Source organism: Myotis myotis, unplaced genomic scaffold, assembly GCF_014108235.1.
Source record: "Myotis myotis isolate mMyoMyo1 unplaced genomic scaffold, mMyoMyo1.p scaffold_m19_p_6, whole genome shotgun sequence".
NCBI classification, from domain to species: Eukaryota; Metazoa; Chordata; class Mammalia; order Chiroptera; family Vespertilionidae; genus Myotis; species Myotis myotis.
The window spans coordinates 22,283,361-22,307,292 of NW_023416368.1; the positions used below are offsets into that span (position 1 = coordinate 22,283,361).

General features: G+C 42.5%; 1 protein-coding gene across 1 annotated transcript in view; it reads left to right on the top strand.

Annotated features, from left to right (window-relative positions):
- HTR4 (5-hydroxytryptamine receptor 4) overlaps positions 1-23,932 on the top strand; it is a 114,795-nt gene that overhangs the window by 81,811 nt on the left and 9,052 nt on the right. Inside the window, exons 5-7 of the mRNA XM_036315474.1 lie at positions 7,780-7,933; positions 8,818-8,859; positions 11,503-12,071. Of these exons, the coding sequence (XP_036171367.1) occupies positions 7,780-7,933; positions 8,818-8,859; positions 11,503-12,071 (765 nt within the window). The remainder of the gene's footprint in view (positions 1-7,779; positions 7,934-8,817; positions 8,860-11,502; positions 12,072-23,932) is intronic.

Sequence of the window (23,932 nt, forward strand, 5' to 3'; positions counted from 1 at the left end):
TTCTTAGGAACCAGAGGGAAAGGCCTTTAGTTTTTTGTTGTTGTTTTTTTCTTGAAGTTACTGCTGCTTTTCTCTTTTCCCCACCTCCTTAACGGGCAACCAGAACTAAAATGTAGCAAAACCAAAGAGCAGAAGACCAGTCTCTTTCCCAGAGCTCTACCACAATGCTTGGCTGGATCACCTGGAGGGAGGGCTGGTACTCCAGACTATATATCACCTATTTACCCTTCTTACCACAGAGTATCTACCTCAAAACTTAGTGATTTAAACAACAATGCATTAGTATTAGATTTCACAATCCTGTGTATCAGGAATTCTGGCTTACCCAAAGTCACTTGATATAGTATTTAGCTGGAGACGGGACTGGCCTGGAGAGTCCAAGGCAGTTCATGATATGCATGGCACCTTGGTGGGCTCATCTGGAAAGCTTAGCTCAGCCGAGCCCCTCTCCTGTCTCTGTGGCCCCAAGTCTCTGTACTTGATCTCATGTTCATACATGTTAGATATTTTTACATGATAGCTCATGGCTTTGAGAAACCAAGACTCCTCTTGAAAAATAATCCTGGGAGTAGCCCACAGCTCTTCCATGTGTTCTGTTGGTCAAAGCAGTCCCAGGGCTGCCCCAGATCTGAGGGAAGGCGGCAGACTCCCCACCTCTGCATGGGAGGAGTGTCAAAGAATGTGTGGCCGTCTTTAATCCACCACAAGTACAGCCTCTTACACAAACTCAGATGCAGTGAATCCCCATTTTACACACACAAAAAAAAACACAGCAAGTGATCTGTCCCAAAGTTGGAAGGGCAGTCCACTAAAGAGCTTGGATTGGAACCTACTGATTTTCCTGCTTAAGGCAAAATGCCCCTTGTAACTCATAAGTTTACCGATTCGGTGGAGCTCATCATCTCCTTGGTCCTAAACGTAAAGACCATTCGCTGTTCTTTATGAGTTAGGAGCTGTGAAAAAATGAATCTCATGAAACGTTTCTGTTTTCCTGGGTCCATTCCAGCACTCAGGTCTTAGCTGCCAGCTGCTATGTCATCTCTTCTCCCCTGTGGTTGACATTTCTTTCATGAGCTGACCTTGATCAGAGATTAGATTTGGTCTCAGTGGTGATCCGGGATGACCTCTTCTTCCATCTCAGGTAGGAGGGCCAGGCCTGGAGTAAGTCCTTGAGAGGATGCTGCATGTAATCAACTCCACAACAGGTAGCCAGTATGGTCTCAGTGCTTCTTCTGTAGGGTCAACTCATCCACCTTTCTGTTTCTTAGAGCCAACTACTGGGAGAGATGTTGAACCAAGAGACTTCTGTTTTACTTGTTAAATAGTTACAAAGGCACTGGTTCCAAAATGTATTTGAATCTGTTCACAATAGGTATAAAACAAATATACAGAGAGGGCACAAGCAGGCTTACAGCTGTAAGTATGCAAAACACAGAGTTGATTCTTATATTATGATTTATTTATTATTGTACTATTTTTATATGAACAACTGTAAACCTACTTTTGCCTACCCTGTATATAAAAAATGAGAGGGGGTGGGAGTAGATAATAACTGCTATTTATGAAGCTTTATGTGCCAGGAACCTCCTAAGTTTCGAACATATTATTTTATTAGTTCTCACAGCTAAACAATGAAGTGGGCATAATGACCCACGCGATGATGAGCAACCTGGGTCTTGGAGAAGGGAAGTAACTGATTTTAATACTACAGAGCTAATGGTTAAGGTCCCCAGATGTGAAGACATAAAGTTAAAATCTCCTCTAATGCTGAGAGTCTAGAATTCCAACTTGTTCTGCTTGCTCCTTTGCCTTCCCTGTGGTAAGAGGACAGGAAGTGAGCAGGAAGAATTTTCCTTAATTGCAAGAGTGGGGAAGAGTTTAGCTCAAGCTTAAAATAAACAACTGTCTTCTCAGAGTTGTCAAAGTAAATTGTGTCCCCAGAGACATTTAAAGGCAATTTGATCACACATTTACACCTGACTGCAGTTGGGGAAGCTGGTGTCTGTTCTACCAAAAGGGGTTTGAATGGAGTTTTATAAGCAGTACTTTGAAATGTTTTGCATAAGAAATGACTTTGTACATCTTAGTTAATCCTGGCCATCTGGAACCTCACTTGCCATTTGAACATTCATTTAACCACTTTTTGAAAGTTTTCTAGTTAAAGAAGAATGGGAAATGTCCAATGAAAAGCTAGAGAACAGACCTTGCAGATAAGTCTATTCCTGTGAGACGGAACTACATTCATCTACGAACACTGTCCACCTAGGTTTGAACCAACAACCCTTTCTATTGAACGTGTTGTAATTCAGCTCAGTTAGTAAAGCGTGCAGATGTGTTGATTGTGATGGAAATTTTCCAGTTCAAAAACTTTTGGTGACTCCTCCTATCATAGCATCAAACACCTCTAAGCAAATGGTTCTCAAAGTGTGTTCCCAAGTCAGCAGCAGCAGCAGCAGTATCTGGGAACATGTCAGAAATGCAAATTCTTGGGCCCTACTCCAGACCTACCAACCTCTGTTTCCAGTTGATTCTGATGCTGGCTACAGTCTGAGAACCAGTGCTGAGACGTGCCCCTCATCCAGCCTTTTAAGGCATATTTACTTTTACTTTCTTATAAACACTCTACTGTCCAGCTATGTGGATATAGGGATATACTTATGAAATATATATTGATATGAAACACATATCTATAAATACTTTTTATACATATATTTGAAATATATAATATTTCTGTCTCTTTGGCCACACACCTGTATTGCACTTTCTCCTCCACCACCCTTACCTAGTCTCTAAAGTCCTACTTAAAAGATACCTACTAGAGAAAGCCTCCCCATTCCTCTATTAGATATGACCTTTCACATCCCTAAAACATGGTCCCACATTCAGTGTAATTTATTTTAATTGGTTGTGATTATGGGCTTATTCTTATTCAACCCATTTTGTGAGTATGTACTCTGTCTCTAGCTTTGCACTAAGCATTGGGGATACAGGAGTGAGTGAGACAAACATCTCTGGACTTTATAAATCAGTTAGGGGAAGACTTTCTCACCTCGCACCCTGCTCTTAGAAGGAGTGCAGGTGTCTTGGACTCCTGGGTGTCCCCTGTCTGTGTTAAGTTGTGGTGGGCAGGGTGGAAGGGGATGTACTAGTCTTCTCCCATTTATATAGGGTACACCAGAGTATCATGGCACCCACTCTTAAGAGATAATGGCACACCACAGCACATACAGAGGACATGGAGCCCTGCCATTGGCAAAAATCACCTCCTCTTGACCAGGGTTACTCAGCTTCAGCACTACTGACGTTGTAGACCGGTTGATTCTTTGTTGTGGGGTGCTGTCCTGTGCATCTAGCAGCCTCCTGGGCCTCTGTCCACTGGATGCCAGGACCATCACCCTCCCCAGTTGCGACAACAATAAATATCTCAAGACATGGCCCAGTATCCCTTAGCAAGCAAAATCAACCCTGGTTGAATATAACTAGGAATGTTTCTACCTATAGAAAGTGAGGCTTCAGAAAAATATAAAAGCCCTCTTCAGATGTCCATAGGACCACTATACAGAAAAAGAATAGAGATAGAAGTTTTAAATGTAGCCAGAGGGTAAAACTGGAAATTACAGAAAGCAGTCTTGGAAGAAACAGTCTTAATTTCAGGATCGCCTTAAGTTCCCAATGTACTATGGTAGAATGGTGAATTCCAGTCCTTGGTGCATTAATGTACGCTTGGCTACACTTCATTGTGGACAGGACTAGGGATTTCAGTATTCTGAGATTTAGTGTTTGTATGTTTTGATTGTTCCTAAAGTGGCTTGTAAAGATATAGAATAATCCCGTGGGGATTTAGGGGAGGTAGTAAAGTAATAGTAATGAGGGTAACATCCTAGCCCTTGAGTCAGGCTCTCTGGGCTAGATCTGGCTTTTACCACCTGTGGGACCTTAGCCAAATCCTGACACTTCTGTGTTTCTTTTTGCTCACCTGTGAAATGGGTACATTTATAGTTCCTATCTTAAAAGTAGTTGTGAGGACTTATTGAGACAATACAGGTAGAGTCCTTATTAAGTAAATGGATAGTACCTCTTATTATTAACTCAGCCAGGTTGTTTTGCCTGACCTCCAAAGAACTTGCAAAATTTTTTTAAAATCTTTATTGTTGAAAGTATTACATATGTCCCCCTTTTTTTCCCCATTGACCCCTTCTAGTCCGCCCTCACCCCCACCCCAGGCCTTCATTCACCACCCTATTGTCTGTGTGTATGAGTTATGCATATATATGCATACAAGTTTTCACTAACTACTTCTGTCTAATGGTGTTATGCATGTGTTTTGGGGGCAATTCATGGTAGGAAAAATATTTTTCTTCCTAGCAGGGGGAATATAATCCAATTATAGGAACTAAAAAGCAACCATAATAGATAAAAATCAAATTATCAGATTTTTAGCTAGTCCTTGATTTACAGACAAAAGTTAGAATTTGTAAGGAAGCGTCATTAGTCAGTTAGCACTGGAATTCAGTTTTTATTAATCATTTTATTCAGTAATATTTATTTTCATCTACTTGATTTAGATTCTTGAATACAGCCTTCAAAAAGTTGTTTATTTTTCTAAATTCTTTGTTATAAAGCAAAGATTAAAAAGATACGAGGAAAGATAATAGGGCAGCTGCCTCAGGGTACCAAGACCTTGGGAATAATCTTGAACCCTTCCTAGCATCAGGTTATTTTCTCACAATCTTTGCTATTCCTTGGCCTGTAGATGCATCATTCCAATCCTCTGTCCTCACGTGGCCATCTTCTCTTTGTGCATGTCTGTCTTTGTGTCCAAAATTCCCTTTTTATGAGGATTATCAGTCATTTTAGATGAAGGCCACTCCAATGACCTCATTTTAATTTGCTTAGCTCTATATATACCCCATTGCCAAATAAGGTCACATTCCAAGCTACTGAAGTTTAGAGCTTTAACATTTCTTTTGGAGGAAGGGGACACAGTTCAACCCATAACAGCAACTTAAGCAAAAAGAGCATTTATTGGCAACATATAAGGTGGCTTATTAAATTAAAGGAAGAGTTACACAATGAAGAATGGAAGGGGCAAAAACATGGCTTCCCAAAGACCCAGGGAAAGGAACTAATCTCAGCCCCACATGAACTTGCTGCGGGAATAGGGTACCGACCCTGACTGTCCCATCTTTGCGTCACTCTGCATGACGTCTAGAATCCCAGGAGACACTGATTGGGTGACTCCTTGGTTGGAGATGTCAGAATCCGATAATTTGCTTTCCCAACACCCTAACAACAGACAAGAGATAATTCCCCAAAGACAAGGGATGCTATTACCAAGAAAAAAGAAGAAGGATGCTAAATGGACACAACAAAATGTCTAATCTAGGTCCTCTAGCAGGAAAGGAGGGAGGGAGCAAAATTTGGAAAAAAATGTATTTTCATACACACCTAATTCACCATCTTTGTGTTAATAATAAGCCTCTAATGATTATTGGTCTAGCCATTCAGAAAATAAAATTGCCACTCTGATATAACGTGCTTTTCTTATAAGTCAAGAGCATGGAGGGAATTCCAGATAATCATCATTCTTCTATTACCGGGTTATATTTAGTTAGAGTTGGCTATCATGTCAGTTTCACACACAGAAAAAAATAAGTTCCTGCCCAGCTGGCATGGCTCAGTGGTTGAGCATCAACCTATGAACCAGGAGGTCATGGTTTGAATCCTGGTCAGGGCACATGCCCAGGTTGTGGGCTCCATCCCCAGTGTGGGACGTGCAGGAGGCAGCCGATCAATGATTCTCTCTCACCATTGATGTTTGTATCTCTCTCTCCCTCTCCCTTCCTCTATGAAATCAATAAAAAAAAATTTTTTTAAAAAAAAGAAAAAGAAAAAAAGAGTTCCTGGCTAATCCCCTCTTCCATTCTTCGGGCTCTTGTTTCTTGCACTCTGTTGCAAGTCAAGACACCCACTGTCTCTCTGGCCACAGGAAGCATAGTGCGGCCAGCGGCTCCCTGATGCCTTAGAAGGAAAAGTATAATCCCCGTCCCCCATCTCCCAAAGCACCCACTGATCATGCTTTAACATTGGCCTCATTCCACCCTCTCCAACTCCTCCCACCACCACCTCTTCAAAAATACTGCCATTGTTATATTAGTTATGCTTTGAATTAAGAAAAGAAGAGGTGGGGAAAATTAACAAAGTGAACTACATGAAATGAGGGGGGTTGGGGGGTGGCTCATCATTAAATGGTATTAAATCTTAAAGAAGAGACTTAGCCTTCAGGCTGTCTTTTTGCACTTTAGATTCTTGCAAAGACAAATAGCTGATAGATCTACTGTGATGTTTTGCCTGTTGTCAAATTCCATGAACTGCCTGGACATGGAAGTGGTGATCTCTAAGGTTGGAATGGCATGCAAGGAACAGTCTTGGAGTTAGAGACTTGATCATTGAGTGGGGCAGGTTGCATCTCTATGTGGAGGTAAGAAGAAAGCCAGTATCATAGGCAGAACACAGACTCAAAGAAAGATGAGCAGTGAGCCCTGTGAGGAAGAGAAGACCTGATAAAGCGGGTGAGGTGGTCTCTATCTGTAGGCAGGAAATGATGAAACAGGAAATAGTTGAAATTTTGCATTCTTAGAGAAACAATGAACTAGTCCAGCCCAGAAGTAACACGTGTCAGCTCTGTTCATAACTCATTGACCAGACAGTCACTTGGCCCTACCCAACCACAAGGAGGCCAGGAAGCACATGTGCCCAGAAAGAGGGGCTGGGCCATACTTAGCGAACAGCAGCAATGACTTCCTCTTGTCAAAATGCCAACTCCAGGTCCTTCCTCTGGAGATCCTTGGTATCTGCATTTTTAAATAGGCCTCCTCAGGTGAATCTCATGCAGGGGAACAGGATGGAATCCCTGGACCACAATGTAAGGAACATTGACTTAGCATCACGTTAGTATAGGCAGGTGATCAAGAGAATGGTGACAGCCATAACCGGTTTGGCTCAGTGGATAGAGCATCAGCCTGCAGACTGAAGGGTCGCGGGTTCGGTTCTGGTCAAGGGCATGTACCTTGGTTGCGGGCACATCCCCAGTAGGGGGTGTGCAGGAGGCAGCTGATTGATGTTTCTAACTCTCTATCCCTCTCCCTTCCTCTCTGTAAAAAATCAATAAAGTATATTTTTAAAAAAGAGAGAATGGTGACAGATCTGAGACAGTTCTTAGAGCTCAGATGTCGGGCCACGTGTGAATCACCTCAAGTTGTTATCAAAGAGGATCACAAATGCCAGGACATTGAGGCCCAGAGGGCTGGACCGAAGTTCCTCAAATGCCCAGGCATGAGAGCACTGTTGGAGCTGTGTCTGAGACAGGGCAGACCCTCAGCTGTGCAGGCATTAGGAGTGGAAGAGGGATATGGAGCTGGCTCTAGGAAATGATTCTCAGATGTGATCGAAAGTTGATATTTATATTAGCAGAAACTCATTGGCCAGTATAACATATGTTATTGTATAATTGCTGTTTTCTTCCCTCTGTTATTTCCTCTTGTCTCTCCCCTTCCTCCTTCCCTTCCTCTGTTACCCACTCTCCCCCATCTCCCCCATTATTTTTTCTATTCTTTCTTCCTTATTTTTATTTTCAACTTCCCCCTCCAATTTTTCTCTTTCCCAATATTTCCTTTTTGTATCTCCCTTCTTCTCCCTCTTCCTCTCCCATCAATTATTCTCCCTCCTTTTCCCTCTTTCTTCCTCTCCCGTGGCACCCCCTCCCTATTCTCTCTCCAGGTATTATGCCATCTGCTGCCAGCCTTTGGTCTATAGGAACAAGATGACCCCTCTGCGCATCGCGTTAATGCTGGGAGGCTGCTGGGTCATCCCCATGTTTATCTCTTTTCTTCCTATAATGCAAGGCTGGAACAACATTGGCATAATTGATTTGGTGAGTAGACCCCACGCAGATCCCACTGGCCGATTCCCTTTGTTTGCCTGGGATTCTACATAAACAAACAGTATCAAGTTGGGTGGATATTCTGAGAAAGATTCTGACAGTGGTCTGCGCCATGACAAGAATAACAACAAAAAAGCAAGCTAGCATTTTTGAATGCTTGCTGTATGCCATAAAGTATGTGAAATACTTTACCGATAATCCTGATAGCATCCTTTGCTGATCTCATTTAGATGAGAAAAGTCAGACTCAGAAAGGTGAAGTAACAGGCCCACTAATATGCCTACTAAATAGCAGAACAGGTGTCTGAAGCTTAGCATTCTGACTCCAGTGCCCCGAGAGGTCTTCATCCTATTTCATGCTGGCAGTCTTTGAGGCTTTCAGTAATCCACAGAAAACGTGTCATGTGAGTGGAAGCTTTTGGAGAGCAAAGAGAGCCCTGGACAGGAGTTGAGAGCTGAACCCCAAGTCAGCGCTCTCACTGACCCACTTCCTTCAAGGCTGTGATCCATTGGTCCCCAGTGGAGAATAGTGTCTTCCAGGGCTTAGAGGAATAACATGATGGCACATGTGTCAGGCATTTACCAACCCCAGTCTAGGTAGTCTTTGAGAGTCATTCAGCTCTGACACACTATCTTTGCAATACCAAATTTGTGACTAAAAGCTATGGTCTGGATTCATTACCAGGGGTATACATTCCCTAAGGAAGCAGTCAGGTTGTCACTGTAAAGTTGATCCCAGGACCATCTCATGGTAGGAAGGGGAAAGGTGAGAGATTGAGAGCAAGCTCTGGCCAACAGAACCAGTTAGAATAGAAGCTGCCCCTTCTTCTCTTCACCCCATTTCTAGCCCCTAATCTTGCCTTGTTCTTTGTCCAGGAAGGAATACCCAAACCAAGGCTGGGCGAGGATTTGCATGTGGTATGTCAGAACAAGAGTTCCCAGGGCTTCTGAGAGCAATGCTGGGGACAAAGGAGTGGAGAAAGGGGACCCATACAAGGGAGACTGTATGGATATTTTCTTGAATTCTATTCCTCTTCTTTCAAACTTTCAGTTTTACCATTCTTGGGGAGAAATGAAATTCAAGTTTCCAACAACCAATATAATAATGGCCAACAAATGAACACTTCTTGTGCACCAAGCCCCATGTCAATAGTGTCTCTATTCTTATGAACCTCACTGAGGCCCCACAACAAGGCTATGTATATCCTATTATTATCTTCAGGAAATGAGGCTCGGAGAGGTGAAGTTATTAGCTAAAGTTACATTGGTTGAGAGGGGTGGTCATTACATCTAAGCCCAAGCTTACTGGGAGCCAGTGTATGTGCTCCTCCTGTCTGTACTAACTTACTCCTTAATGGATAAAACCTGTGGAAGCATAAGCTTTTGTGCATCAGAACTTTTAATAAGGGCACAGCACTTTTACCTTCATATGTAGACTTTTAAGGGAAATAACCTAGGGGATTTTTGCCCGTTTATGAGCGAGGCATCCCCTATTTACTTTGTGGAACTGAAGGTGTGGCATCTCAGTGTCAACATGCCTAGTATTTGCTCCATGATGTTGTGACTGCATTTTATATCTTTCGACTCATTTGCACATTGAATCTGCCCAGAGAAAAGCTAGCAGAACCCATGTGTTCACAATACATATACAGTTGATTTTCGTTATTTGCAGTGATTATTTGCCACAAACACTGAATTAGCAAATACTAAATCTTTGCTCCTTGGAGAAATACAAGGTTAGTTTTCTCCAAGTCTCTGGTCACAATATTTTCACCAACCAATCAATATATAATACATGCTGCGTGTAAGAGAGGCCCATGAAATATAAGATGACAGAAAAATTGAAAATAAAATAATGGAAAAATATCATATACAAACACTAACCAAAAGAAAGCTGGTATAGCTATACTGTTATCAGTGATAAAATAATTTTAAGGCAAGTTAAATTACTTGAGATAAAATGAGATATTTCATAATCATAAAATGTCAATTCAATAGAAAGATATGCCATAACCCTATAATAGACTATAGGACAAGATACTAAATCACACAAGTAATAACATATGTGTGTTGTATATATTTTTTATTCCTATCTTCATTTATGTGTAATATTCACACTGGATGCAGGCTGGCCTCAGGTACAGAAGTGTCATTTTGTTACACAGCTCTCTTTAGCCAAGGGCTCTTCCCAGAGAAGGCTGATAATTAAGAGCTCAGTCTGGAAAATTCATAATTGGGAGAAAAGACCTTCAATCCTGCAAAAGGGATCTAGTGTACCACAGCATTCAATGCAAGTGAGGAATGCAATGCAATCAATGTAATTCACTGTATGAGGGAAAACCCACATGATCATCTCATTGTTGCAAAAAATGCACTGACAAAATTCAATATCCATTTATGACTTGTTAAAATTCATAAAATTCAATTTTCTCAATCAAATAAAAAGCATTTACAAAAAACTTAAAGGTATCACACTTAATAGTAAAATATCGATAGCTCCCTTCCTAAAACTAGGAATGTGAAAGTGGTGTCCACTCTACCACTTTCATTCAGAATTTTACTGGAGGACTTGTCAAGTTCAATAATGCAAGAAAAGTTGTTAATAATAGGAAGGAAGAAAGGAAATTGTCATTTGTTACAGATCACATGAGTGTGCATGGAGAAAATTCAAAAGAATCTAGAGATGAGATATTAGTAATTCATTAAACAAAATTGTTGGCTACATAGTCAATATACAAAAAAAAAAATTGAATTCTCCCTCCTGGCAACAAATAATTAGGGTTTATAATTTTAACATGGTACCATTTGCAATAGAATAAAAAGTCAAATACTCAGGAATAAACCTAACAAAAGATGCACAAGACATTTACACAAAACATATTAAATAATACCAAAATGAAATTTTAAAGACTTCCATAAAGGGCAAGGATTATCATATTTGTGAATGGGAAGACTTAACATTGTAGAGATATCCGTTTTCCTCAATCATTCTGTTTTAACTCCAATTGAAATCCTTAAAGATATTTATAGAAGTTGATAAGCTAATGATCAATTTCATATGGGAATTGTTGAGATTATAAGAACAGCCAACACAGTCTTGAAGAAGATGAGTTACAGTTTGAAGACTTTTACTACCAAATCTACTGTGTGCAAGCATACAAGACGGGAGGACAGGCAGGGCTCCACTATTGGCTGGGTAGATAGAATGAAGAGTGATTTTTGTCCCTATTTTATTTCTACTCTTTACTGGGGTTTCAGCCCCTCTTGGATAGACAAGCCCTCTGAGCCCTGGGATCTGGTTGTATTCTTTCTCTACCATCAGGGTTGTAGGTTTATTTGTTTTTTAAAAAAGAAAGCTGTGCTGATAAACCTTTTCTTTCCTTTTTCCTTAATTCATTTATTCTTTCCTCTCTTTCCTTCCCTGTTCCCCTCCCCTTCTTTCTACCTTCATATTCTCCTTTTCTTTTTCCTCCTTTTTCTTTTCTTACAATTCTCCTCATTCCCCTCCTACTTTTTCCCCTTCACTTTTTTCTTCCCTTTCTCTCTCCCTCCACCTCTCAGATAGAAAAAAGGAAGTTCCCTCAGAACTCTAACTCCACGTACTGTATCTTCATGGTCAACAAGCCCTACGCCATCACTTGTTCCGTGGTAGCCTTCTACATCCCGTTTCTCCTCATGGTGCTGGCCTATTACCGCATCTATGTCACAGCCAAGGAGCACGCCCACCAGATCCAGATGCTACAACGGGCAGGAGCCCCCTCGGAGGGCAGGCCCCAGCCGACAGACCAGCATAGCACGCATCGAATGAGGACAGAGACCAAAGCAGCCAAGACCCTGTGCATCATCATGGGTTGCTTCTGCCTCTGCTGGGCCCCCTTCTTTGTCACCAATATTGTGGATCCGTTCGTAGACTACACGGTCCCTGGGCAGGTGTGGACAGCTTTCCTCTGGCTCGGCTATATCAATTCTGGATTGAACCCCTTCCTCTACGCTTTCTTGAATAAGTCTTTTCGACGTGCCTTTCTCATCATCCTCTGCTGTGATGATGAGCGCTACCGAAGACCTTCCATTCTGGGCCAAACTGTCCCCTGTTCAACCACAACCATTAATGGGTCCACACACGTGCTAAGGTGAGTGCCTAGGGGCTTGATAGGTTTGGTTTATTTGTGTGAGTCAGAAAACTGGGTCACAGTCCAGTTTTCATTCTCCAGACAGGTTATTCTTGAAAACCTGTGCAGTGTTTGCAAAGACGAAAGAAAATCTGCCATCTGGTCATGGAATAGAGTATTGGGTAAGGGGAGATTGACCTACATTCAGATCCATTCTTCATAGTTCTGTGACCTTGGGCAAGTCATTTAACCATTCTGAACCTTAATTTTGTTTTTGTAAAATTGAGATTATGACTACAATATCTACATCACAGGGTTTTTGTGAGGATCACATTAGCTAATATATGGAGAGCACCTGGTACTAGTAAGCACTTAGTAAATACCATCTACTATTATTTATAGGTAGCATTTTAGGGTAGTGGTAAAAAGCATACGTTTTAAGGGAAAATAGACTTTATTTTGACTCTCAGTGCCATGACTAACCATTTATATAATCTCTCTTGGTTTTACATTTTTCAAGTGTAGAAAAAAGTGGGAAGAATGATAATGTCCATCTCACAGGGCTCTTGTAACAATTAGAGATTGTATTCACATAGTCTGACAAGTAGTAAACACTCATAATATTACTAATGATATTACTAATATTAGAAGTAGGCATGATAACATATTGCCTGATACACTAAGAGGACCATAAAATAACATGATAAACTAAAATAAATAGAATAATAAATATGCAACAATAATACCACGTGATAAATGTTATAACGGATATGGACTGCTGGAGTGGGGATATCAGTAAGAAAGAAGCTGATTTGGCTTAAGGCAGCAGTTCTCAACCTGTGGGTCGCGAAATTACAGTTATGAAAATAATTTTCGTAGCAACGAAAATAATTTTATGTTGGGGGTCACAACATGAGGAACTGTATTTAAAGGGCCAGAAGGTTGAGAAACACTGGCTTAAGGGACTCTGGGAAGGCTTCATAGAACAGCATTTTATAAGAAGTTGAGACTTGGAGTGAGATCAAGGAAGCCATCCCAGGGAGAGAACAGGACCAAGAAGGAACTGGAACATGGACGTGTTTTACCCAAGATCACCTTGGTTGATGGTGGTGAGAGGGACTTTGGAGTTGAATGCTCTGTGGTTTGTCCTGCTGCCTCTTTCCAAACCCTGAGAATTTTCTGGGCACCCTGGCCTGGAGTTGCTCTCAGCCGTGAAAAGGCATGTGTGTGATCAGTGTGTTCATCCCGTAGCCACGATGCACTGTCAAGGACATTTTCTTTCTGTGCCCCAAGATGCGCAGGAATTTCTAAAGAGCAGTCCCTTCATTGAGAGAAGCATTTACTGTTTCCGATGGTGACGATAATCAGCTGTCCTGGCAGCTGAAAATGGAGGCATTTTGATTTGCATGTGGAAGAAACGAAGTGCAACTAGTGATTGCGATGAAATATAAACACCTTGCCTCAGGGGCTGCTCAGAAGCCTGCATTCAGTTGTCTGCCACCAGCCTGGGCAGACGTGTAGCTAAAGCTGGTATGTGTCCCGATTCCAGCTGGTGGAAGGGTCTCCAAGGCTACTCCTCGAGGCTGACATTCGTAATAATTATGCCTTAGCGAGTGTCATGGAAAGGCTCCAAGTATAAAGCAAAATGTGTGTGCAGGAGCTTCTGTGTGGGTGCCAGATCGTTTTTAGCTATTTGAGCTCGCAGTTAGTTGCCTGAGCACAGGCTGTCGACAGCTTACAGAGTGTGCTTCAGCAGTGCGTGGACTAAGCCAGCTGTTTAGAACTTGGGTGGCCTTTCCCATAGAAACAGTCATAGAAAGAGTTTGGGGGTTTCTAGCGCAGCCCAAGAAATCCTACTTTACGGTTCTTAATATGTATGGTTTTGTCCCGGCTGCCTCTGGAAATCTGCCATGTGAGTATAAAGCAGAGACAGCAGTTTAGAGGTGGCTTGTGGATACACTATCCCCACCTTAGTCCTTGCATTTATTTCTTCATGGTCATGAAGAGTGCAGGAGGTGGGTCTGAGATACGTTTCTGTGGGGGTGGGAATCTTCTAAGAGTGGGGGCAGTCTATCCCAAGAGAAGAAGACTGTTTGAAACCTGAATTCGCTCGAGTGTAAACCTTGCAAAAACAGGAATTCCTGCCTGTTTAATTCGCTGCTACATACCACATACCCAATCTGTTGCCTGATGTATATAGAAACTTGAACTCTTGCTGACTAAATTAACAAATCATACAATTAATTCTACAGGGCAATTGTATTAACACAACTTAAGAAAAATTTACATTTTTTCTTAAAAATCCCCACAAGTGGGGACATCAACAAATTCAGATGAATCAAAGGAATATCAAACCTAAACAATCAAAAGTAAATCAGCTTTTATCTTTCTATTCCCTTGCCTTTATTTTTGTTAGCATTTGTACTGCTTTAGACTATATAATTCCTTATTTAACTTCTATAACACCAAATATTCCTAAGGGTAGAAACCATGGTTTTATTTATGTGCCATATAACTATGAAACAGTAGATGATAAAATGATCGATACATTTTTGCTGATGAAATATCTTCATGATTGTCTTCAGACTAACGAAAGACTAAAACACTCAAAATTGAGAATTATCTGTGGGTGTTTTTACCGTTTTTATTTTTCCCGAGACCTTAAAAACTATAGAGGACTTAGTCTGCAACCCAGGAATCACATTGGGGAGAGCCAGGTCACGACAACCTGGAGATGAATGTTCCATGATTAGTCCTGATGCCTTTTTCAAAGCCCTGAGAATGGGGAGAGCCAGATTGTGAAATTGTGGGGCCGTTTTTCTTCTTTTGAGAGAACGGGATTTGACTTTTCCAGGTTGAATTGAAAACAGGCCAGCCTGACCTTAGTGGTTTAGAATAATAGGTCTCCCATGCTCAGTCATTCTTGCCTTGCTCAGTCATTCTTCAAGTCTTCAGGCCAAGTAAGTCTCCTCATTTGGGAGGCATAGTGTGACCATATAGATTATGACTACATTCACATGGATGACATACACATGGTGGTAGGAACAAGTTATATTGATTTCATTCTGGGGTTCTTTGCCCATTAGAATGCCAAGGGTCTTGCCAGTCTTGTTCCCTGCTGTATCCTCAAAACCTAGTAAAATACCAGGAACATTGTGAGGTTTGACACGGGGATGGAGGAATGATTCCGTCCCTTCTCCCCGGACCTAGCTTTTCTTCTGTTTAACTGTCTATGGAGATTAGTCCAGATGATCCAAGGCAGAGTAGGGACTAGGGTGCTCATGGCGACCTTACAGATTTTCTCTACCTGAAATCCGTTGAGGATTCCAGTTTTGACTTGTTGGGTAAATAACCCATGTCCTGCCTATCTCACTACCTCATTGTGAAAATCAAAGCAGATAATGGATGTGAAATTGCTTTGCTAAATGCAAAGTTCTGTCCTCATGGGAGAGATAATTATGTTACAAGAACAGACTATTTATACGTTAGGTAACACAACCAAGGATTACATGCAATGTTTAACTTGAGGGATGGGTTTCTCTCATGCCTGGCTTGTATCTCTTCCCTGGTTCCCCAAGCTTAGACCCTGCTCAGATCTAGGACACTCACCCAATTCCCAAGAAGGCCAAGAACTTCTGCAAGCACTTCCCAGAGAACTTGTTGTCTGTCAAACTTGGCCCTTGGCTACCATCCTTCATCACCCACCTGATAAACAGGTTTTTCATTGACTTGGAGATCCCTAGAGCTATGCTGTACAATAGGCCTACCACTAACTACATTCCAAGTGCCCAGTAGCCACATTGAGTAGCTGCTGGGCTAGAGAGCACAAATGTGTAATAGTTCCATCATCATAAAAAGTTCTCTTGGACAAAAGCTCTAGATGTAGCTGAGCCTTCTTTTGGAAGAAGGCAATCTCTGCTGTTCCTTGGGCTTAGTAACTCTTATCAACCCAAGCTCAATAATAAATGAACCAATTCTAGAAGATATGCTATGTAAGTCTTTGACATTTCTGTGCACAAGATTAGTATATTCAGACTTATATATGGAATCAGTAGAGGAGGAAATATGAGGATAGAGAAAAATTGCAAGTGAGAAAGAAGCAAAGAGAATGACATTACCACAGAGGAGAAAAACAGCAGAAGAAAAAAAAATTCTTCCTGATGATCACTCCTGTTATTTTCTTTATAAATAACAATGACTAGAATTTATAGTTGTATTTATTTTTTTGTTTTCTTGTTTATTAACAGTCTCCCCAGTCAGACTGTCAATAATGAGGGCGGGTAACATGTTCATTTTATTCTCCAAAGTTTCCCCAGGGTGTAGTACATTGTTCAATGAATATATTTGTTGACTGAATGAATAAATGCTTTTACTAGACCTTATTGTAGATGGTGTATACTGAAATAAGTTTTCACCACTTTTAAAATATTTATTAATCCCATAACTGTAGAGTCATTTTTTTCTCTGTGAAACCACTTACCACCTTCTAATCTCAACATACCAGAACGCCCCTTTTAAGTAGAGCTTTTCACACCATGGATTGGAAGGTTACCCATGGGTGAGGAAATAATTTAGGTTTGATTGACTTTGGATCTTGAGAGGGCTCTGCTAATGTTGGAAAGTTGTTTGACATTTAAAAGCCCCCTTTTATGGCCTTGACCTTGAACTTTGGCGATTACAAATGGATTCAACATTTACCTCATTGTATTGAGCCAAAGCAGACTTAATCTGGATGAATCAAAGATGAATGAGGATGACCTTGCCCTGTCTCTCCCAACCTCCCTTGGGGCTGGCAACGTAATTTTCAGGCCTAGTGAAAAATGAAAATGCAAGGCCTTATTGGTCAAAGGATAGGGGGGAAATGCCATTAAAGTATTAAAATGAAAAGCCTTTTTCTTTCATCTGCAGTCTTTCTCTCAACCTTCATGGTGTATTTACTTTTTCTCTAGTGAAAAAAAATATATATATATATATATATATATATATATATATATATAATATAATTTTAAATTTTTAGCATAAAATTTATCATTTATCTTTATATTGTACAATGGCCATTTTAAATGCCATTACAAATAAGAACATTAGACTTGTGGAGTCACTAAAATTCCACAAATTGTATTTTGTAGTGCAGACATGCTTATGTATTTTGTTTTTATCAGACAGTGCAAAAGACTAACAGGTTTTTTTTATGTCACTTCTTGATACACACACATCCAGCTGTCTAACTTCAGCTACAGATGATAGAAGGACTTAAAGCAAAAGGAACCATGGTTTGTCCTCATATCCTATTTTCAGCATAAGTGCTTGGCTAATACAGGGAAGCAACATGAGTCCAAAAAGGCTTGATAAGGCTCCTTGGTGGTTCCTGTTTCTTGGAACACCATTGCTTGCTTTCTACATTTGGCAAGTTCTGGTTCAAATGGAAAATGTGGCCTCTCAGGCTGTCAGCATTCCCAGTTACTAAGTCATAGAACTGTTGATATGAAATATGACCACAATTCTGGTGGACCCCTGGAATTCAGCAAGACTCAATGTGAATATATGGTAAGCATGTTATAGAAGATGCCAACAGAGAGTGATGGGAAAGAGGAAAACTTTTCATAGTTATAATGTGTTTATTTTGTGGGGGTTTTTTGTTTGTTTTGTGTGGGGTTTTTTTGAGTCTTGCTAAACTCTTTGTGCATAGTGGGTCTCCCAGAATTCTGTGCTCCTGAGGCATCATAAATGTGATTGGGTGGCAAGGAACTACAGTGCACACATGTACTGGGCGACCTCTGCTCACATGCACTCTCCATGGGCCCTTCAGCCTTCACAAGTTCATAGACAGAGTTATGAAAAATTTCAGGATCGTGACAAGCAAAGCATTAAACCAAGCTCTGGGTCCCCGTGTGATTGCACTAGTCTCACAACCCTGAAGCTGATCCTCTCGCCTGTCCTGCTCCAATCCCAACCTTTCAGAAAAAGGTGGCTCCTGTGGCGACTACACCAGGACAGTAATGAGAATAACAACCTCAGGAGAGCTCCATGTGCCTCACCAAAGAGAATTGGAAAAGTTAGTGCTGTTAGCAGAATGTACCTGCAAAAGTTTGGTGATCAGGTGGCTTAAGCTGCCCACCGGTATGCCCACTTCTGGGCCAAACTGCAGAGGCTTAACCATTACCCCCTCCACTGAGACATAGTGTCAAGAAAAGTCCTGTCTTTGACTTAGAGGAGGTGAACTTTGGTATGTTATCGAAGGGACAGCCCACCAGGTGTAACCTAATGGTCGTAGGTGCTAGAGTCTGGCACCCCTGGGTTACTGTCCTAACATCTGTCACTTACTATTGATAAATGTTGGGTCTCTCTTTATTCATCTATAAAATAGGGATAATATTAGAACCTATCTCCTAGGGCAGTGGTCGGCAAACTGCGGCTCGACAAACCGTGGCTCACGAGCCACATGCGGCTCTTTGGCCCCTTGAGTGTGGCTCTTCCACAAAATACCGGATCTTCCACAAAATACTGACTTCTGCACATGGGCCATGAAGTTTCAATTGCACTGTACTTGCACGCCCGCACGTAGTATTTTGTAGAAGAGACACACTCAAGGGGCCAAAGAGCCGCATGTGGCTTGTGAGCCGCGGTTTGCAGACCACAGTCCTAGGCTTTTTGTTAACATTAAATATGATACAACATATGTGCAGAGCTGAGCCAAGCTCCTGTTACCCACCAAGCACTCAATGACTGGAAGCTGGTACAATTGCTGTTATTATGATTGTATATATAGTATCACTCCTATCTTGGTTAAACAACCTTATCTAGTTATTTTCTCAGCTTCCTGATAAGCATTTCTTAAGAAAGGAGTCAGTGGAAATCTCTGTGTTCTACTCACTGCTCTTTAAACAAGGAATGCAGCGCTCCCTCTGCTAGAAGAAAAGCCAGAAATGAATTAACTTAATCACACTGTGTATAAATAATTTTTTAAGTAACATGAGACAAGACTTATTTCCTGGGTACATCATGCCCTGTGCTGAACAGTTGAGACTATTATTTTGAATATGTCTTATGGCTTTTAAATTAGGCATTTCTTTGATCCAACATAAAGACATGCTAACCATGTCCAAGTTGGGTATATTCTGTGTGCATATATTCCTCCTTTGGTTCTGCAAGTGCACCTGTTGTTGGGGTGTTAGGGTTCTGTGTAGCAGCCCTCTGAGACTGGTGCCCACGGTAGAGAGGGGACAGGGCATGGGACCCTGTAGGGCAAGTCCACAAACAACACTCAGCTCAGCGATGCCCAAGGTGGTTTATCCGAGGTCCAGAATTGAGACAGTGTGGTGTGGTGCTCTGACCCTCGACCTTGGCTGCACACTAGTGTCACCCAGGAGCTCTTAAGTAACACCTGAGCCTGGGTTCTACTTGTAGAGATTCTATTTTAATCAGTCCGGGTGAGGACCAAAAATGCGTATTTATTAGGAGCTCTGATGGGCAGCAGGGTTGAGAACCACTGGTGCCATGGAAGCAGCAGGAAGCCTGTCTCTCATCTCTTCGATCACCTCATAGTCATCATCTCTCTGCACCAATAAAATGAGGAAATTGAAGTAGAAAATGCTTCAAGTTTAGGCCTAGCTCCATGTGTTAAACTACTGAGATAGTGTGGGTTTAAAGCAGTAATTAATTCTCTCTCTCTCTCTCTCTCTCTCTCTCTCTCTTTCTCTCTCTCTCTTTCAATGATTTATTTCCACAATAGCTCAATATTTTTTAAAAAAATTTTAAGATTTGTTTTTTTAATAACACTTGACAAACTTAGTTTCAGGTGTCCAACGTCATGCTTAGACATTTTTATATCTTATGAAGTGATAAATCAATTACCCATCTGACACCATACATAGTTATTAGAATATGAATGGCTATATTCCCTGTGTTCTCAATCGGGGACTGTTCTTTTACCAGGGCACATTTTGCAGTGTCTGGAGGCATTTTTGGTTGTCACAATCGGTGGATGCTACTGGCATCCGGCGATAGAGGTCAGGGATGCTGCTAAACATCTGACAATGCGCAGTACAGCACCGCTCCCTCCAACAAAATAATGCTGAGGTTGAAGAACCCTGCTTGAAACTACTCCTCTGGGCTTCGCAACAAAGAACCTCCTCCCCTCTGCCAGGGCACAGCAGGAGAGGTCTTCTGGCAATGCCAGGAGGAGCAGATGCTTTTATCGGCCCACTGCAGTGCAGCCCAGCGCCATGTGGGCCCTCTTCATCTCCATCCATTCCCAAGACAACATAAGGGAAACAACGCTGTTGAAGGCCATTGGTGTTTCTGGGGGGAAGGGCCCTGCATTTGTGTGGTTAGAGTGCAGGCAGTAACCTTGCAGAGAAGCCCTTCCCACAGGCAGGCTCTATGAGCATGTTCCCTTACAGCGTGTACTTGGCAGGGACACAGCCCTCCCAATTTAGTCAGAGCAGCTGTTCAGGAAGGAATCGCCTCCAAAGCACACTGAGAGAGCCACCAGAAAACCACGCCCCGTGTAAACGAGGTGTAGTCCGCAGTGGAATGATGCAGGTCCCTGGCCCATACCAGGTGTCGACAAACTGGAGTGTGTTCAGAAGAGGGTAAACACCGTGATTTCTTGGTGGAATTCATGACAGATGAAGAACAATGTAATAAGCACTGTTTTTCTGGATGCGAGGGCTCTTATGGGAAAGAGGGACCCAGCTTGTTCAGCATGGGGCCAAGGGAGAGAGGTAGGATCAAAGGATAGAAGGTTCAAGACCACGTATTTTAATTTAGGACACAGGGCACATTTTAGTATACAACTGCCTTACTAGGGAATTCCTCATAAAAGAAGAGGAAAGAGGCGGGTGACCACCCTGCACTTAGACGGGTAGCTGACCGTCAATCACTGCAAACCTTGATCATTAGCATCACTGAGGAAGGGCTGGGAGACTGAAGATGTTCTCAGACCCTTCCTTTGTGACAGTGTGTTACAGAACCGCCAGAGCCCTCCCACAGCGCAGTGCAACACAAGGGAGTAACACCCACTTCAGCCTGCCTCACGTTTTGTTTGGTGGAAGCCGGAGACCTGGAAAGATTACAGTGGGAGCAGGCATGTCAGAGGCAATACGGTCAATGTCAGGGGCCGTTCTTTTCTGCTTTATGATTCTTCTGGCAATCTGGCTGGTGGGGAATTTAGAGAAGTCTAAGGCAGAACTACATCCTGGGCTCTATAGGTGCTCAGTGCTACACGGCTGACTTGATGCCCAAGATTCCACTGGAGGAAAATATTGTCATATCCACCCATCAGGATATGTGTCTGTTGTTGGAGGCCTTCATATGAATGGAATTACTCTTTAAAGATTTGTAGGGTGAAGGAACCCTAGGCTGTGATTAAGGAGACATGCCCTCAATCTGGTTTTCATGTTCTTCCTTTTTCATGGAGAGAGTTAGGGCCAGGACTTCAGGCTCTGAAAACGCCAAGGCAGGATGCCAGTGGAGGAGGAAGCAGGGCACTGGTGGCTAATAACACAGGGCTTGGTGTTTGCTGGACTTCAGGTCCTGCCTCTTTGAAGCTGTGTGGTCCCGGGCAAGTTTCTTGACCTCTCAGGGCCTCTGTTTCTTCCCATGACAAATGGAAGTGGAAGTGGTTCTAGCCTCATGAGACTGTTGTGAGGGTCATGTGAGATACTATACATACAGAGCCTGGAACGCAAAGTTATTGATACCTTGTGCTCTCGTTATCCTCTTCATCATCTTTCTGGGCAGCATGTCAGGAACACAGGCTAATAGGACAGACTCCTGCTTCTGGAACACTGGTCCATTGTCAGCACAGGGTCTGGAGGGAAATGTTTAGGTGTCAGAATCGCCATCATTTACATCCTCCTGACAAGGGACAGGTTAGTTCCTGAGCAGTGAGTTCAGAGGGGAAGGAAACGTACTTCAGTTGCAAGGATAGAGGAACCGTGGAGAAGGAGAGGTGCGAGACATTCCAGCTGCTGTCCTAGAACAGTGCTGGGAAGCCAGCTTCCACCCCTGTGTGAGGAAACCCAATGAGAGGCTTCTGGTTGCCGGGAGCCGGTCCATCCTTGCTGTTTCAAAGGACCTGGCATATATGGCATACTGTTCTTAAAATGTTTGCTCACCTTCTTGGCACTACGTGTTTTAACCAAGGTCTCCTCTCTGAGAAAGATTGTTTCCCCAGGTAGGGATTTTCCCCTGAAGTTAGGGAGGGAATAAAACCCCTCAAGTAAGTGCCAGGCGGGTAATTAATCACTTTAACTACGAACAATCATGCTTAAGCTACATAATCTTTACTCCCTGGAATGGAGATAAGAAACGCCCTAACCTTTGTAATAGAGATTGATAGGATTGAATCAACTGGTATAAATACAGATATAACAAGACAGCAAGAGACAGAACTAGGAAGACAGAACCAAGAGAGACAGAACCTAGGCACAGAACCTACACAGAACGTTCTCTAGAGACAGAAGAACTTCGCTGGAGAGAACATGGCAAAAGATCCTGGACAGAAACTGGCCTCAGAACCTAGCGAGAGAACATGGCAAAAGATCCTGGACTGAACCTGACTACAGAAATTGGCAAGAGAACCTGACTAGAACCTGGTGACTGAACCTGGCTGGAGAACCTGGACACAGAACCTGGCTGGAGAACCTAGCGAGGGAACATGGCTACAGAACCTGGCTGGAGAACCTGGAGAGCCTAGCAAGAGAACATGGACACAGAACCTGGCTGGAGATCCTAACCAGAACTTCGCTGGAGATCCAGAGCAGAACTGCTCTGGAGATCCAGACCAGAACTTGGCTGGAGATCCTGGCTAGGCTGCTGATCAACTGAACACTGTCTCCGTGTCCTTCCTTCTTCGCCGACTCTGTCCACACCTTTCGGGACCCCTGGACCCGCTGGGGCTGGACCCCGGCATCTGGCGCCCGAACAGGGACCCCTAGGTAAGACCCACTCTCAGGATGGATAGGCTCCACCGTAGGAAGAGGGTGGATAGTCTTCGCCAATTCCGTCCACACCTTTGGGAACCCCTGGAGAACCTGGACTGAACCTGGCTGGAGAACCTAGCGAGGGAACATGGCTACAGAACCTGGCTGGAGAACCTGGAGAACCTAGCAAGAGAACATGGACACAGAACCTGGCTGGAGATCCTAAGCAGAACCTCTCTGGAGATCCAGACCAGAACTTGGCTGGAGATCCTGGCTAGGCTGCTGATCAACTGAACACTGTCTCCGTGTCCTTCCTTCTTCGCCGACTCCGTCCACGCCTTTGGGAACCCCTGGACCTGCTCGGGTTGGACCCCGGCACTGGTTACATAAACAAACCAACGGAGGGGCTCTATTCAACCAAAGAGCTAAGAACTTACTTTCCACAAAAAGATTCTAGGACAGTCTTCTCATTTCTGTGCCTATAGCAGGTTATTTTTAACAAGATTCTTCGAAATATTTCACACTTAGAATTGTTCTTAGAGAGCCGTTTATTCTCTAAGAAATGGGTGAATCTGTATTTTTATAAGCCTAACAAATATATGTGGTGCCTGCTTATGTTCCTGTTATCCTTTTTAGACTTTTACTTCCTTTGCTGGCTGGGATAATAGTTTTTTCCTCTGCGAACTAGCATTGCCTGCTTTAAGTTTCTGACTTTGGAGAAAGGAGTATGTGTGTGTGAACACGTACACACAAATATACATGCATTTACATATGGTCATACATATGTATACACATATATGTGCATCTATATGATCGTCAAGTAAAATATCAGGAATTATTTGGTTTTAGAAGTTCTAGTCTAGTCATCACTATCTTTACCTTCATCATCATCATCATCTTAGAATCTACAATTTACTAAGCACTGGCTCATATACCAGGCATTGATCTAAGAGC